General features: G+C 39.3%; 1 protein-coding gene and 1 pseudogene across 2 annotated transcripts in view; one reads left to right on the forward strand and one right to left on the reverse strand.

The window, feature by feature from the left end:
- MTHFD2L (methylenetetrahydrofolate dehydrogenase (NADP+ dependent) 2 like) overlaps positions 1-18,283 on the reverse strand; it is a 145,772-nt gene that overhangs the window by 19,035 nt on the left and 108,454 nt on the right. For both annotated transcript variants that reach the window (XM_023253047.2, XM_023253046.2), the window contains one exon: positions 10,038-10,163. In XM_023253047.2, coding sequence (XP_023108815.2) covers positions 10,038-10,163 — 126 coding nt within the window. The remainder of the gene's footprint in view (positions 1-10,037; positions 10,164-18,283) is intronic.
- LOC102899829 lies at positions 10,490-12,698 on the forward strand (annotated as a pseudogene).

Genomic DNA, 18,283 nt, shown 5'->3' on the forward strand with positions numbered 1-18,283 from the left:
GCAGATGGGACTTTCTAATAGGCTTTCCCCTAGTTCCTGCAGGTTTCACTAGAGCTTACTTAAAGTACCACTGCCCTCACTACTGGAGTCTCTCTGGGGTATGCCTGGCCAAGGCCCTTGGTCTCTAGCTGAGCCCCACAGCAGCAGCAATAGCTCCATTTCTTAGGGTTGGGGACCCTGGGTCCACTGCAGATTCACACCCTGAGGCCTGCAGCCCTACCTCTTGTTCAAATGACCCAATTTAGTCAAGGCTGGCCTGTCTCTGCTATTACCCTATCTATCTGGGATCTTAGTATCACCCGCTCTGACCTACCCTGGGACACTTTGGGAACCCTTGCCCAAGAAGCAGGTCCCCTGGGGCCAGTTTGTGCCACAGCAAGACCAGCAGGGGCAGAAGGAAGCTCAGGGACCACCTAGCTGGCTCCCTTCCCAGCAGACCCTAAGTAGACCTCATGCTCTCCTGCCGTGTCTCACTTTGTGGGTTTCTCTTTCTTTTCTGGTCATAGCAGGTGGTAACTTGCATGTCTTTCCTATTCAGGATGAGTTGCAGATGGTGGCTGAGTCAAGGCAGGTATCTAGATCTTCTCCCCTAGCTATGTTTCCAAGTCGTGAACATATTGTATGACATACATTTCAGTAAAAAAGTATGACTCAAAGAATTTGCAGGGCTATACTGAAAACATCAGTAATGACCAGGAGATCAAAAGTAAGGTCAGTAAAGAGACATGAAAGTGGAAACCACAAAGGGACCTGATATAATTTTCAATATTGCATGAAGTCGTCAAAAAGTGTCTTGTCTTTACCGATGATTGAATAATAAAAATGAGTTTAATTAGAACTGAAGACATTTTGGTGAGATTGTACTATCTACACTTTGCAACAAAACAAAACAAAACAACAACAAATATATATATATATTTATATATATATACAAATATATACAAATATATATATATATTTATATATTTCGAGAGTGTGAGCAAGCAGGGGAGGGGCAGGAGAGGGAGAGAGAGAGTCTTAAGTGGGCTCCACACTTAGTGTATATATTTTATATACAGAGTTCAGAGTTAATATTGTAAGATCTGACCCAAGACATGACTTCACTGATATTAGGCATCCACTGACCCCACAGGAAAGAGTTAATACGTGGATCTTGTTTTGAAACTGACTAAAAAAGCAATGAGGTATTCACAACTAAAAGAATTCAGGGTAGACTGAATGGTATGTAGATGCTGGATGAGGAAATCTCTCTGTGTCTTTGTCTCTGTCTCTGTCTCTCTTTTGTCAAGAGATTAGTCTTCAAGTTCTTATGCACAGAATGGATCATTATTCATCCAAGTATGACTTCCCATCTAAAGCCTATGGATTCCACATCCTTTTTGCTCCCACATAGAGTAGCCATGTGGCTATATTCAGGTCAACAGGATGCTCGCAGAAGTGATGCATACAACTTTCAGTTCAATTTTCTTAAAGGTAAAGTCACATGCCCTCGTCTCTCTTTTACCTTTCGATGGAAGAAAACACGGATGAGTAGGCAATTCAATTTCAACTGTGTGGATAAGAAGAGGGTTCAGGTGGAACAGTGTTATGGGCTGAATTGTGACTCCCCCAAATTCACATGTTGAAGTCCTAACCATCAGTCCCTCAGAATGTCACCATATTTGGAGATAGGGTCTTTACAAAGGTAATTAAGAGGAGGCCATTAGAGTGGACCCTAATCCAAGATGACTAGTGTCCTTACAGGAAGAGAAAATTTGAACACAGACATGTACAGAGGAAAGACAAAGTGAAGACAGGGAGAAGTTGGCCATCTACAAGTCAAGGAGAGAGAAGCCGCAGATGAAATAACCCTGGGGACACTTTGATCTCTGACTTCTAGCCTCCAGATTTGTGAGAAATAAATTTCTGTTTAAGCCATGCAGTGTTTGGAACTTACTTATGGCAGTTTTATCAAACGAACACAAACAGCAAGATGGATGAAAACAGTCTCCCTGAATGAAGAAGGGCTGTCTAACTCCATAGACTTTTGTAGAAGACAGCTAAGCTATCTTGGAGTTCAGGTATTTTGCCATTCCTTTGTTACAGCAGCCTCATCTATCATCTGGTATAATACTGAGAGAGGGGAAAAATAGAAACAACTGATAATTTAACAAAGAGACAGAGTGAGGCAAATTATGATATATTCACTAAACATAACCAGGAACCAGGACTAATGGGTGGAAAATGGCTGATAAAAATCTAAAGGTATAAGACATATTCCTCAAGCAACATAAAATATGCAGACGCAAAACATCTGGAAGCAACTATAGTTTAAAAAAAATTGCTTGTGTTAGAGTAGACCCTCTTTTCCATATAATGTGGCTTCTTTACTTTTATAATTTAAATTGGTTTCATCAACACTGTAATGTACCTTTAGACTTAGCTCTGTAATTTCTATGTAGTCCTATACCTGTAGGGCAGCAGAGAGGATCACTCTTGGACATCAGCCCCACCTATTCGGACTCTGAGAAAAGAGCCTACATGTTGTTCCTGCCTCTCTCCTTCCTTTTTCAGCAGTTCTTTCCAGCATCATTCTATTCCCTGTTTTGGTACAGACCAGTGAGTGGAGAGGTGTGGTCAGGAATGGAAGACAGGGAGGTAAAGAACAAGGAGCAGACAATCCAGTCCCTTTCATTCCATTGCAATCCCTGAAGAATTCATCATAAAACTGAAGCAAAGCTATTAAAAGCTTCAGAAGACTACAGAAACATCTGTGTGGTAGCTAGGAGGTGCAAATGGGGCCTGAGAACTCGCCAATGTGAACCAGGTTAGCCTGAATTAACAGCACGGGAAGTCATTAATTAGATTGTTCAGTTCACCAAATCCATTCAGAGAACTGCTGTCATAAAAGCAGCATAATTATGAGCTTGTCCAAGACTACAGACTACTTTCCAGTCAGAAGAAGCAATTTACAACTCATACCACATAATCTCTTGTTTCCATCTTATGAGGATACAGTCTTATTTGTTAGAAATGAATGAAGTTTCTCTCAAAGCTACTAATAGAAAATGACCAGGGGAAAGTAGACAGGTTCCACTGCTGTTATTATTTTTTTTAATCTGTATAGGAAATCTAAATTTTTCAGATAAATTACTTGTTGCATGATTGTTAGTTATTACAAAGAATTCTTAGACATACAAAATAATTTTTATCACAGATGCTTTTTAAAATACTGGTCTTCTTTTACTGCTTTAAATTAGAAGGGAGAGACATATTCAGGTAATGGAAGGGGAATGGTGGTACCTGTCAGAGGCTGGAAGCAATGATGTACCATCTTGAATTCTATGATCGAGGATCAATTCAAACCAAAATAGCATTTCAATTCAGTAATAACTTTAAGTCCCCATTAACTCCTCAAGGGACCCAGAGAGGAATGGTGTTGAAGAAAGGTCCTAACTTGGATCTATTATCAAGAAAAGCACCAGTGTGGATTCCCTAGGAAAGGTGCTAAGCCAAGCGTACCTGCAACCCTCAACAACATACCTGGGTAGTAATCCTGAGACACTATAATCAAACACAATTGAACAGTCACATAGTAGAGGCGATCACGGCATTGGATCTGAATTTGAACTCTACGACCACTAATTTCCCTAGACATAGAGATAAATATGGGCAGTGCTCACTTTTCACGGTAGCAGAAAAAAAAAAAAACCATACAAATGACTGTGTAAGCTGAAACAGCGCAGAGCAATTTTAATAATCATTGGAGGATATTACATTTGTTCAGTAACCTTTAAAAATGTTGGTGAAAACATTAAAAATTCTCTCTCTATGGTTTATAAACGTATAGGGAGTTGAAAATAGTAAAACATTTATTTAGTATGCCATAACTAATAACTAAGTTATAACTAAGTTATTTAAAATATTAGAAACATTGAGTATTAAAGCCTTTTATTTATTTGTAAAAACTTATCAAGAGTAGTTTGAACAATTTTTGTGTTCTTCTGGTCATATACCATGCAGTATATGGTGAGCATCTTTCCTATGCCTTGGTGAATTTCAGATTCCTTTCCAAATTTGGATCAGCTTCTAACATTTTGTATTTGCATGTTAATGCCATTAAATATACCTGAGAGTTCTTTTATTTATTTGATTGATTTATTTTAAATGTTTAATTATTTTTGAGAGAGAGACAGAGCACGAGCAGGAGAAGGGCAGAGAGAGAAAGAATCTGAAGCAGGCTCCAGGCTCTGAACTGTCAGCACAGAGCCAGACGTGGGGCTTGAACCCACAAACTGTGAGATCATGACTGGAGCCAAGGTCAGACACTTAACCGACTGAGCCATCCGGGCACCGCTCTGAGAGTTCTTTTTATGTGAAGTTTTATGCCAGTGTCACTTCCTCTGGGACACTGTTGTCCTTTTAGCAGCAACTACTTTTCTCATTTACATGGAGAACTTCACCTTTGCTAAGTTCCTCTGGCTCCATATCCAGAATCTTTCAGCATTATCACTTTTTATATCTTTGCTGGCAATTCCCTCTGTTTGTGATCTACTTTTATAAAATGTCATGTGGTTTATTAGTGGGAAAAAAGGAGTCAATAGAACTGCACACTTCACTGAACTGAGTAAGATGTCCCATGAACAATCACCAACAGACTTAGGAGAAGTGATGTCATTGGCCGCAGATCACTGTGCATATTTGTTATTTGCATAATGATTTCTACGTTGAAGAGCTGGCAGAAAAGTTTGCACTTAATGCAGTTATAGGTAATATAGCAAACTAACTGAAATTCAAACCACTGTGTTGCAGGATTGGTGTTATTTAACTAAACCATGGTAACTGATATCTGTGCATATCAGAACCACTTAGAGTGAAGACAAACACTGATACTCTTGTCTAGATACTTTTAAACCTTGCTATTGTATATATCCTAGGGGGAACATAAAAGAAATAACTTCATGTCTTAAAAGGAAGTATTGGGGCACCTGGGTGGCTCAGTCGGTTAAGCATCTGACTCTTGGTTTCAGCTTGGGTCATGATCTCATGATTCGTGGGTCATGATCTCTGACAGCACAGAGCCCGCTTGGGGTTCTCTCTCCCTCCCTGTCTCTGTCTCTCTGTCTCTCTCTCTCACAAACACACACACAAAATAAACTTTAAAAAAAGAAAAATGGAAGTATTAACATAGTTAAATACAGAATAGTGAAGACAAAGCAGGGTAGAAATTCCAAATGCCTGGCTATGAACACACAGTGTCCCATTATGTGTCATCTCTGGGCAAAGATGCCCAGGCTTTGTGTGCCTCTGTAAAATGGGGGATAATAACAATACCTTATACGGCTACCTTATAGGGCTATCATAAGAATTAAATGAATAATTTAGGGGTATAAAAGGCTGAGAATGGTAACCACCTCTCAAATGCCAACTACTATTATCACTGAATAAAGAATAATTCCAAATGACCTGAGAAGAGGGTTTCCCCATGCAAGAAAGCCTTTCCTACCTTCCTTACTCTCCGCATAATTTTCTACTAGATTTGCCTGCCTCCTCTCTAAGAATATTGGCAATTTTGTGACCAAGGTGGAAGGGAGTTGTTGGAGGAATGGTGGAGGGAGGGACAATTATTTCCCTCTAGGCCACCAGCTCAGGAAGGGCCATTTGACTCTATCCTGGGCTCAGGAGAAGGAGAATGGAGAAAGAAGGAAGCAGAGAACAGAGCAGAGAAAAAAGTGAGAACAGGAAACCCTAGAAGATGAAGGAAGATGTAGTCTGGAGACAACTGTATTTACACCAAAACCAAAACCTGACATTAGCAACAGAAAGAAATATTTAGGATGATTTATGTCTCCTTCCATCAAGAACTATAGTAAAGGGTGATGCAAGCCTCACGCTGTATCTGATACAAAATAGCACTCAGAGGAGAGGCGTCTGATTCAAAACCGAGGCCAAAACATCTAATAATAAAGATTACACGTAGGCATCCATATTTTCTTAGAAAGAAAATAGATACAAACGACTCCTGGTTTCACAAATCACTGAATTTGCAAATATTTACACATTTCTAATATTTCTCAAATGGGGTCCATGAATGAAATTATTCTTTAAAAATCATTCCCACCAACGGCCACCCTGTTTCCTTTATTCGAGAGCTGAAAATGTCTGCAAGGACACTTTACTTTAACATTTGACTTTACCTACACCCATTTGTTTATCTTGGCTATACAGTGAGAGGGAAATGTTCACCGATACTCACAAAGCAGCCACACTTTCCCTCTGGCAACCTGCAGCCACAGCTGCCTACAAGTTTTACGGCATAACCCAAGTTGGAGTTCCTCCCTTGCAGCCGAGGGATCATCCCTCACCTCAGGTTAAGTCCCGATGAAGAACCTGAAGAGCAACATGTCAAAACCTATCACTTGCATGTTCCTCCGGGTGGCTGAGTCACGGCCTCACTGGCAAGGTCTTCTTTACCAAGTCCAGGTCTTCCTTAGGGCCCTGGTTCTGTGATCCAGGGGGTGAGCAAGGGTAATATTATCAATAAGATGGGCGTGGCCTTATGACAGAAGCAGAAAAGCCTGACCTACCCAAAGTTTCTGTGTTTCTACATAACCGTTTGGTAGCACTCAGCTGGATGTCCAAGATGCAGCACACACAAGGGCTGGAAGGAGCCACTCCTGTCACTGCTACCATTTAACCGATAACACCACTGACAGCCAGGGAGGCTGCAAAGTTCCTGGGTTACGATGCTAGGTCTAAAACACCTCTCTGTCTCCCAGCCCAATGCACTTGCCTGTTTATCTTACGTCTTTGTTTCTCTTTGTCATTTCCCTTTTTTATTTCATTATATACCTAGATATGCATAACTGCAGTTCAGTTTAATAGATTCCGCCAAATGGAATGGTATGCGATCTGAAGTGCATATTCGTGTGTGACTAAGCATACGCGCACACCCCCAAAAGCTCATTTTTAGTGTTTTTATAATACCCCACAAGCAAAAAACATTCTTAGCTAAACATAAGAATGCGTGTAGGGGCGCCTGGGTGGCTCAGTTGGTTAAGCGGCCGACTTCGGCCCAGGTCATGATCTCGCGGTCCGTGAGTTCGAGCCCCGCGTCGGGCTCTGTGCTGACAGCTCAGAGCCTGGAGCCTGTTTCAGATTCTGTGTCTCCCTCTCTCTGACCCTCCCCCGTTCATGCTTTGTCTCTCTCTGTCTCAAAAATAAATAAACGTTAATAAAAAAAAAAAAAGAATGCGTGGAAAGGAAATGCTTTGAGACCAATGAACAATTATACGAGAGAAGGGTCTCAAAAGATGTGTTGCACTGCTGGGTAAGTTTGCTCTACGAGCAGAGTCAAGGTTGCGAACTGCAAACATCTCTGCTTTTCTTGCCTCGAGCTGGCTATCACGTTCTGTCTGTGCCATCTGGGTGCACCAGAAGCGTACGGTGATTTTGCAATAAACACGTGGTAACTGTAATGTCACCAAGAAGCAGAATGACAGTGCAAAAATAAAGAGAAAAAACGAGGTCAGGTTTTAAAACGAAATGTATCCTTACCCTTTGAAGTTGATAAATTCACATAAATTATTGATATCTGATATTACCGATTGAACATGACAAGTGAAATAAAGAAATGAGGTCACTTCCTGAGGAGTTCAGCACGTACACGTAACACGCACATGTACACAGACAGACAGCCGTGGTTACCCGCAGGGATCTCCCTGCTGACCTGAATCTCCATCACTGGCAGGGACCTTGCGAATGACCGCCTACGAGAGCAGTGTGCTGTCGGTACCTTGCTCTTATTCGCCATTCTGTCCCCAGAATGTATTGCTGCACATGTGTCCTCAGGTTTTCCTTCCTTCCTTCCTTCCTTCCTTCCTTCCTTCCTTCCTTCCTTCCTTCCTTTCTTTTTTAGCACCAGGCTCAGACTGCCTACGTGATACAACCTGCAATCTCACAAACATGGGACCAATACCCTAGAACACTTGGGTGCCTGCATGTTAGGTTTCATTCAATACCATGCTAGGACTTCGGTAAATCATTGCCTGATGACCAGATTCCAAGAGGAAATGTACAATTGGAATTGTTTTAAAAATCACATCATCTAGGGGTGCCTGGGTGGCTCAGTCGGTTAAACGTCTGACGTCAGCTCAGGTCATGAACACACGGTCCATGAGTTGGAGCCCCGAGTTGGGCATGTGCTGACAGCTGAGAGCCTGGAACCTGCTTGGATTCTGTGTCTCCCTCTCTCTCTGCCCCTCCCCCACTCACACTCTGTCTCTCTCAAAAATAAACATTAAAATTTTTTTTTAAAAATCATGTCATCTATTATTCCTTTTAGTTTATCTATAAAGACACACCTATGGCTGATAAAGTTCTTGACATGGCCCTGCTTTTTTGGCCAAATGATTAATCTAATATATATGTATACATTAGATTTCTAATATGAAAATACCTCCATTTACTAAATTTATATCTTATTGGACAACTAAGGATTCCTAGATTATACTGAAAATCTGAATGCATCCAAGTATCTGACAAAGATATGGAAGTAAAATTGGATTAGGGGTCAGGTATCTAAAACTATCTGTGTAGGGGCTCAGTAGAGATAAGGCATTGAGTTACAACTGTTTTTTGTTACTACATATTTGCTGCCTTATCCCCTTCAATGGCCATAGAAATGTTATCCTAGTTCCTCTTCCTCATCCTCTTTAAAATACAAGTGAGGAATGTTGACTTGAATTATCCAGGTAACTCTCCAGATCTGAAATATAGTTAGGATTAGCAAACACACCCCAAGATGCCTTCTGGCTTTACGAGTGAATGGCTGAAATTGTGGAAAGAGCCTAAATGTCCATCAACTGATGAATGGATAAAGAAATTGTGGTTTATATACACAAGGGAGTACTACGTGGCAATGAGAAAGAATGAAATATGGCCCTTTGTAGCAACGTGGACGGAACTGGAGAGTGTGATGCTAAGTGAAATAAGCCATACAGAGAAAGACAGATACCATATGTTTTCACTCTTATGTGGATCCTGAGAAACTTAACAGAAACCCATGGGGGAGGGGAAGGAAAAAAAAAGAAAAAAAGAGTGGGAGAGAGCCAAAGCATAACAGACTCTGAAAAACTGAGAACAAACTGAGGGCTGATGGGGGGTGGGAGGGAGGGGAGGGTAGGTGATGGGCATTGAAGAGGGAATCTTTTGGGATGAGCGCTGGGTGTTGTATGGAAACCAATTTGACAATAAATTTCATATAATAAAAAAATAAAAAATAAATAAAATGCGCCTCAAAAAACAAAAAAGAGTGAATGGCTGAATATATAGCATGGATAGCAAAGTATAGAGACACTCCAAAAAAAGTAAAAATAATGCCTGGTACAGAAGGCCAGCTGCATTCTTTCACTAAAAACCTGCAAAACCTGTACCATAAGGAACTTAATCTTTTTTTTTTAATGTTTATTTATTTTTGAGAGAGAGACAGAGCATGAGTGGGTGAGGGACAGAGAGAGAGGGAGCACAGAATCTGAAGTGGGCTCCAGGCTCCAAGCTGTCAGCACAGAAGCCAACACGGGGCTCAAACTTGCGAACTGAACTGGGAGATGCTGACCTGAGCAGAAGTCTGATGCTTAACCGAATGAGCCACCCAAGTGCCCCTAATATAAAACTAAATATTAATGGTGTAATTGTATTTTCCTCCCAAGAAGTGAGAGAAGGAAAGAAGGAAGAAGGGAAGAAAGACAGGCAGGGAGGATAGGAAGGAGGGAGGGAAGAGGGAGGGAAAAAGGGAGGGAAGGAAGGAGGAAGGTAGGAAAGAAGGAAGGCAGGAAGGCAGGAAGGCAGGAAGGCAGGAAGGCAGGAAGGCAGGAAGGAAGGAAGGAAGGAAGGAAGGAAATATGGAAGTGACTAAACTTTTGCCTCAGAGGAAACAGGTGTAATGATTATCAACTTAATAATGCTTGAGTCAAATACAAAGTTTCTCTTTCTACCATAAAAACATGCAAAGTAGAATCTTTCATTTTCTTCACTTATCAAAAGAGGTAGTTTATTACCTTCAAAGTCCACATCTCCAACCAGTTTTGTCTTTCCTGTCACTGGGTCGTGGACATAGTTGATACCCACGTCAATTACAGCAGCACCTTCTTTAACCATATCAGATGTGATCAACTTAGGAATACCTGAAAGCAAAACACAGTTGTAAAACACTCTGGAAAATATTTAAACTTTGTCCTTGAGCATACCAAAGGTTTATACAGCTAATGTTTTGTTGTCATGGCTTTAAAAAAATATACAACAGACACTGTTTCTAGGAAGAGACCAACGGCACTTGATCATTTCCGATGAAGCAGAAGAATAAAGGCAGCACATGGGGACTTCTGTGCTTAAAATCCTACCTGGATTTACCCTTTCACCTCAGAGATTGCTATCAGATTTCTCCAGATGGATATCCACTAGAGTCGGCATCCTTGTATATTTCACATACTATAAATAGCATAGGGACGTCATGGCTATGAAGCAGGCTCCTGTTGAGGTTGGGTGGAATGAAAACTACTTGGAAATTGGAGGTAGAGACAAAGAAGGGTGAGATGGGGTGGGGGTGGGTTGGATAAAAAGAAAAAAATGAAGTGAAAATAATTTAAATGCTCAGGGTGGTGGTAAACTTTAAAGTGCCACACACATAATGGTATCCTATCAACTCCAAACATGAAGTGTTATTTTGAGCTTTCTTCTTATTTTTTCTTTGCTTCTTTGCTTCATTATGTCTGTATATGACTTGGAAAGGTATAAGATATACTAAACTCTACTATTTCTCCATTGCAGTTGGAAAGATCGCTCTACAGAGAGCTTACATCACCATGCATTTTCTATAATTATTTTCAAACTTTATTTCAAGTACAACAGCACCAGCTAACAATGGTTAATGTTCCAGTTATTTTTGTTAATAATTAAAAACCATTCCTAAGCTTAGTGACTTAAAATATTTTATTATTACATTTCGTGGTTCTGTGGGATGACTGAGCTCTGCTGGATGGATCTTCACTGGAGTCTTTCACATAGTTGGACTCAGACAGTGGCTGAGGCTGGAGTCACCTCAAAATGTGACTAGGCTGGTTGTCCAAGATGGCTCACTCACACGGCTATAGTTGTTGCTCATAGTTGGCAGAGCTCAGTTGGGGCTGTCAACTGGGGCATACAGGCATGGACTCTCCTGTGGCTTGGGCTTCCCACAGCCTAGCGTCTGGCTTCCAAGAGTCAGTGCTCCAAGAGACAGGAAGCAGAAGTTGCCAGTCACTTAAGCCTAGAACCTGGGAGCTGGCACAATATCATTTCTGTCATATTCTATCAGTCAAGCAGTGACAGAATCTAGTTAGATTTAAGAGGACAGACAGAAACTCCATTTCTCAGTGGGAGGAAAATCAAAGATTCTGTGGCCATCTTTAGTCTATCACAATGCTTCTGGTGGACACCATGTCTCGCAGGTGATTTACTCATTTTCACATTCTACATCCTTTGCATGAAAAGGACTCAATGTTGTGTGGTCAGAGGCTTTCTTCTACCTAAATTATCCACTTATGCATTCCAGATGGCATATGATTTTTAGTACAATTAAGATTTTAGTGGCTATAAAGAAACAGTCAGTGCTAAAATAGATGTAGCTACCTGATACATGCCTTAGTCACATAATAATATAACCAATGAGGCGTCAATGTTTGAAATATGTTTTTTTTTCTCATGCTCTCCTACCCTAGCCCATAGAACTTCTTCTTATCAGTTCTAGCATAGACATTGAGTATTGTTCTACAGATAGTAATAAAATCCCATTTTTTTCTTGGAATCCAATAGAAAAAGAAAACCTAGCCTTTTGGCTCCCTGAGCAGGGCCGTGGCAATCTGAAGAAGCACCTTAAGAAGAAAGAGCCAAGAAGAAAGTGATTGATCCATTTTATAAGCAAGATGGGTATAATGTGAAAGCGCCAGCTGTGTCCAATATAAAAAATATTGGAAAAACACTAGTTATAAGAACTCAAAGAACCAAAATAGGATCTGATGGCCTCAATCGTCATGTTTTCGAAGTGAGCCTTGCTGGTCTGCAGAATGATGAAACTGGATTTAGAAAATTCAATCTAATTACTGAGGATTTTAGGGCCCAAACTGCCTGACTAATTTCCATAGCATGGATCTTACCCGTGACAAAATGTATTCCATGGTAAAAAAAAAAAAAAAAAAAAAAAAAAAAAAAGGCAGACCATGATTGAAGCCCATGTTGATGTCAAGATTACTGATGGTTATTTGCTTCATCTACTTTGTGTTGGTTTTACTAAAAACTGAGACAATCAGATTCGGAAGACCTCTTATGCTCAGCAGCAACAGGTCCACCAAATTCAGAAAAAGATGACAGAAACCATGACCCGAGAGGTGCAGACAAATAAATGACTTGAAAGAAATGGCCACTAAATTGATTGCAGATAGCATCAGAAAAGACATAGCATCAGAAAAGCCTTATCAGTCTATTTATCCACTCCACGATATCTTTGTCAGAAAAGTCAAAGTGCTGAAGAAGCTCAAGTTTGAACTGGGAAAGCTCATGGAGCTTCATGGGGAAGGTAGTAGTTCTGGCAAAGCTGCTGAGGACGAGACCAGTGCTATATTGAACGAGCTGATGGATATGAGTCTTAAACAGTCCAAGAATCTGTTCAAAATTCAGACATTTAATGGTGACAAAAAGTCTTATGTGTGATGTTTAATTATCGATCATTCTTTTTAAATAATCTAAGCTTGGTGAATTCGATGTTCCGATGTGAACTTCTCTGAGTTGTTTGGATTTTATCCATTGCTCTTAGTTACTAAAGAGTCCTGAAAGGGTAGCGATCTATTTTAAGCTGTAGTGATCTGGATGCAAGTTTTATAGATGGTTAATAAAATCTTTTCTTTTTTTTAGAAAAGCCATAAGTTGATTATAGATAGCTGCCGAAAATATTTTTAAGATGAAAATGTTGATGAAATAGTTACTAAAATCCAGCTTTTGAGAAAGATCCAGATTTCTCTCTCGATTGTAATAGTTCATTACATTTGCTCTGAGAATATCAGACTGGCAATAACAAATGCACAATTTTCAAAATAGAGATAAATGTGAGCTTGATTTTAATTGTTACGAAAATTAAAAAATGGAAAAACCTTAAATATGTGTTTATTTTTTTCTGATGATGACATCACATATGTCCACTGTAGAAAATCTAGAAAAAATCTAAAAGTTTAAGATAAAAATAAAAATCACTATAATCATGCCATTCAAAGATAATAAGTATATTTTTATTGTATTTCTTTCTAGGATTTCAAAATATTTGTATATTAGATATAAAATATGATACCTATAACTTTGCTTATATTGTGACTATAAATCCTACCATTTTGCCATTAAAGTTAAATTATGAACATTTTTCCATTTTATCAATTATTTGAAATTTAAAACCTACATGAAATAATTTATCACATGGATTATCATAATAAGTTATCATAATAAGTTATGAACTCTAATATTTTGCTATCATAATTAAATGTGGTGATGACCACTTATGTTCAGAAAACTACAGATGGTTTCTTAGTTGCAGCATCAAATTTGACAGTTTTTCACTGAACCCTTATTTACACGATGGAAAACTGTGGGTTGGATGAAAGCTCCAATTGGTACAATCCTGGATAGTTAAATAACGTATTCCAAAACTATTGGTCAATGCATCTGTAGGAAGGTCTGCAGAGGTCTTCCATGAAAAGTATTTGTCAGTACCATTTTCCAAATTTTTAATAAAGAACTTGGAAGAACACACTGTCACTGTTATGGTTATTTTATCTTTGTTTTCCTCCAGGTCTATTTTCTGCCTTTCTCTGCTCTCGTCTATGCCAGCGCCAGGGCTAATCCTTAAAGAGGTCTTGTGTGCTACCTATATCTCCTGGAACCCTGTGACAGCCTTGAGGACAAGCTCAAGCTAGCCTACTGGAGGATATAAATCCTGTGGAGGGAAGCTGAGTCATTTCAGCTGAGGCCATCCTACACGAGTCAGACTCTAGCTAACCACCAGCTGAAGGCAGATGCTTGAGCAAGCCCAGTCAAGATCAGAAGAAACAAGCTACGGTCACTGTAACTGACCAGCTGAACCCAAATTCATGGGAAATAAAAAAAAAAAGTGATTCTTTAAGGTGATTGAGTTAGTTTTGTTTTTGTTTTTCTTAACACAGCAATAGCTGCATAGCCCTATTTGTAAATGAACAAAATTGGATAGAATAGCTAATAGGTAGCCCACTTTGGAATGATGGACTATACAAGTTGCAAGAAAAATTTAAAAGGGGATAAATGTATAATTCTGACCAGGTGCTTTACTTGACTAAAAGCTCATTAAAAACTATTAGGCTACTCTAAGACAAACAGTGTCCAGATATAAGGATATAATGTTTTCCTCTATATTTTTAGCAGACTCTCTCTGGAGTCATTGGTTACATCCAGGGGCTGGTCTAGAGAGGGATAATTAGAATGTATCTAGAACTCATGCCATATGGAGCAAGTGCTATCGAACTAGTTGGTTTAATTGCTCACTACCAGTCTGCAACAGGGTAAAAAAGCTTCTGCACAATGTAAAACAACTATATCACTAAACACATTGTTTGATTCAGGTAGCTTTATTTATTCATAGCAATGTGTTTTCAGTGATGTTGATTTATGTTCTGGTGCAGCGCCTTATCTTGTTGTGGACCTAAGGTTCCCAGAGGTAAGAAAGAGTCATGGACTAATACTGGTCCACACACTGAATACCTCTGAAATAGAATGGTTGAATAAACTCAGGTTGCCTATCTAAGGAAAAACAAAACAAACAAAAACAACTGAAAACGAAAGCAGAACCCAATAATCGTGGTCCTGTTGTCAATATGTTAAATGAAGAGTAAATTTACTCTACATGTTTGCAGAAAGAAAAATGAAAGAATGAGGGAACAAAGGAAATAGCTTTCGCTCATTATAGAGAATATTTTAAGAATAAGAATATTTTAAGAATAAGAAAACACTACAGAAAAAGAAACTGTATACTGCCCTTATTCCTCACTAGAAATATTTACTATAGGGTAAAGGAAGAATTAATTAATTAATGTCTTCTATTTCTATGATTTAAACATTGTCTTTTTGTGTCATCAAATTAAATGTTCTTTTCTTTCTTCTCTCAACTAATTCATTTCTGATCCTTGCAGACTTCTAAAAATTTTTTTTAATGTCTATTTATTTTTGAGGGGGGGGGAGGGAGAGGGCGTCAAAGTTGGCCACTTAACCGACTGAGCCACCCAAGCACCCCTGATCCTCGCACTCTTCTGACCCTATCATAGAAATAATACAGATTTTACTCAATGCTGGAATTATAACAAATGGACATTCAAAATCTGTTTTAGATATCTTAAATATTCTAAGTCATCCATCTACATTGTTGTCTTGTAGAGGCAAATGATTGGAAGTATAAAGTTGTCCATTAATTACATTTTTAAAGGCACTGAAATTTCTTAGACATGATATATTTAGTTCTCCAAGTATACAAATACAATATATTTACATTCTTACTGTTTGATAACAGTGAAGTAGAATTAAACGCCATTTAAATATTTAGTAAATATTTAAATATCAGTAGGTTTTTAATGCCATTAGTATGTGGAGTCAGATCGTTCTTTTTTTTTTACATTTTGTTAAATTTGCAAATGAACAGTGATTTCAACTATTTCCTATGGGATTTATTTATTTACTTATTTCTTACATTTTGCCAAGATAATTCTATGGAAACCTATCCTTAAATCTTATATAATTTGAAGGCTCAAGCATTATATGTGAGAACCGAAACCATCCACACCCACATAGCTTACTGTAGACATTAATATGACTTTACTATTCCACTGTTTTCATCAACATGACTTTATTATTCTAGAAAACCCTTGCTCAGAAAGGTAGAAGCTACAGATAATTTCACTGTCTCTGGAAGTTACTAAAAAACTCATTTAAATTATCATTAAGTTGTTTGACTTTTCCATGAGTCGTCCCAAACGGCTGTTTGTTCTCCAAGACTCTTGAAACCCCTTGCTTCAAAACCCTCTCCCTGTTGTACCCACCAATCCCTGTTATGCTCCTTACCCAATCCTGAGCAAGTCTCTGCATTAAAAAACTTGCTTTAAAACAAATTTTCAACCTCTAAGCATCTCAGCTTTGCTTCTATGCCACAAGACACTACTCAGATAAATAGGCTCTTGGGGTGGGGGTGGGGGCGGGAATCGCTGATTTGAGGAATTTGATGATTTCTGTGGCATAAATACTCCTCTATGGCATAAATATCCCTACCACGACTGACTTCAAGATAGCAAGTGACATCACTGAACGCAGAGTTGGAAAGAGATGCTCAGAACCAACCTTCACAGGTTGGCTGATGGTAGAGAGCTCTCGTGCACACGGCCCCTAAAAGACTGCCAAGACAGTGTTTTCCCATGCTTCTGTAATCATAAGCTCAGATTTGTCTTATCAATGGGCTGTTTGGGTGTTCAGGGAGAGCCAGTATTCAACAACATTGCGGATCCATGAAGATTTCCTCTGTTACCACTCTTAACATTCAAGACCTCAACTCAGAAACCACAGGTGTCTCTGTGGCCCCTTGAGTCTCTTGCTATGATAGAAAACTGTTAGTCTCTCCAACTAGAATGATAAGGTAAGTCTAGTAATAAGTCTGAAATTTGGTTTATTTTGTTAAAGCTCCCCAAATGCTGAATTTATTTCATTTTTTTTATGAATAAGGAACCCTTTTTCGGAATCCTTTGATTACCCAGTTAAAAATCTTTTATCCTTAGTGGAAATTGGTCTTATTACTTGCAATACAATTTGTCTATATCTATTATTTATTGTTGTATGTCTATATAGGAGAGGTGTGAGTAACCTGGACAAATCCATTCTTCAAACTGACCCTGAGGCCTGAAAAATTCAAAATATGTCTTTTGAACTTTGGAAAATCCTATGGAAAAACTTTGCCTCAGGTCACTAAGCACAATTTTATAGGAACTTTCCTCAGTCTCGTTTCATCTGTGAAATCTCCTGAAACCTTTCTCTCTGGGGAGAATGGCCTATTGGTCAGGTTTGCAGCTGGAGATGGGCCAGCCATTAGACTTGGGGGGCTGAGGCATGAGGTATATAAGTAGTACTTTCAACTGACCAGTCCCAGACTCTCCCGGATTTGCCTCAGTCTAAACCCAATACCATCTTCCCCATTTGATGTACACTCCTGCTTCTTACACATGTTTACACCATATCCCAAATTCTTTAAAACAAAATTTTTTAACGTTTATTTATTATTGAGAAATAGAGAGAGACAGAGCATTAGCATGGGAGGGGCAGAGAGAAGGGGAGACACAGAATCTGAAGCAGGCTCCAGGCTCTGAGCTGTCAGCACAGAGCCCAACATGGGGCTCGAACTCACAAACCATGAGATCATGACCTGAGCTGAAGTCAGACACTTAACTGACAGAGCCACCCAGGCACCCCAACCATATCCCAAATTCTTATACTTACCTTTCTAGATGGCATCACTTCACCAAGGATAATTTAGAATTATAATAGCCATTCTGAAGAACTTTTGAGGTGAATAAAAGTGTTCATTGGAGAGGTGTCTTAGAACATACAGGGAATACAATTCCACACATCCAGTGGTCTGCATTTTTTTTTAATTTTTAACGTTTTATTTATTTATGAGACAGAGACAGAGCATGAGCAGGGGAGGGGCAGAGAGAGAGGGAGACATAGAATCCAAAGCAGGATCCAGGCTCCGAGCTGTCGCAGAGCCCGACACGGGGCTCGAACTCACAAACCGCGAGATCATGACCTGAGCCAAACTCTTAACTGACTGAGCCACCCAGGCGCCCCTGGTCTCCATTCTTTAATGTTTTGAGGAAGTATCCAAAGGTATTCAGATTCCAAAACTGTTCCCTTAAAAGATGTCTTCACCATGACAAACAAAATGGAAAAACCTAAAAATGGTCTCTCTTCTAGATTCCTTCAAATCTCAGCACAACCCTAATAGCCTTCATCCTATTATTCCTCTTTCCTCAGCTATTTCCCCCATTTTCTTCTGACTTATTCCTTTCACTCCTGGCTGGCCAGAAACCCCCAAAATGCAGTTGCCTTGCAAAGTTAAATCCCCCTCAGAACAGGGAAAACTGCTTTGTTTTAAGATCTAGTTTTATTCTGAGCTGAAAGTCAATATTAAAGATTTTCCAAAACCTAGTCAGCTAACATT

The sequence above is a fragment of the Felis catus genome, chromosome B1 (assembly GCF_018350175.1).
Source record: "Felis catus isolate Fca126 chromosome B1, F.catus_Fca126_mat1.0, whole genome shotgun sequence".
Taxonomy (NCBI): domain Eukaryota; kingdom Metazoa; phylum Chordata; class Mammalia; order Carnivora; family Felidae; genus Felis; species Felis catus.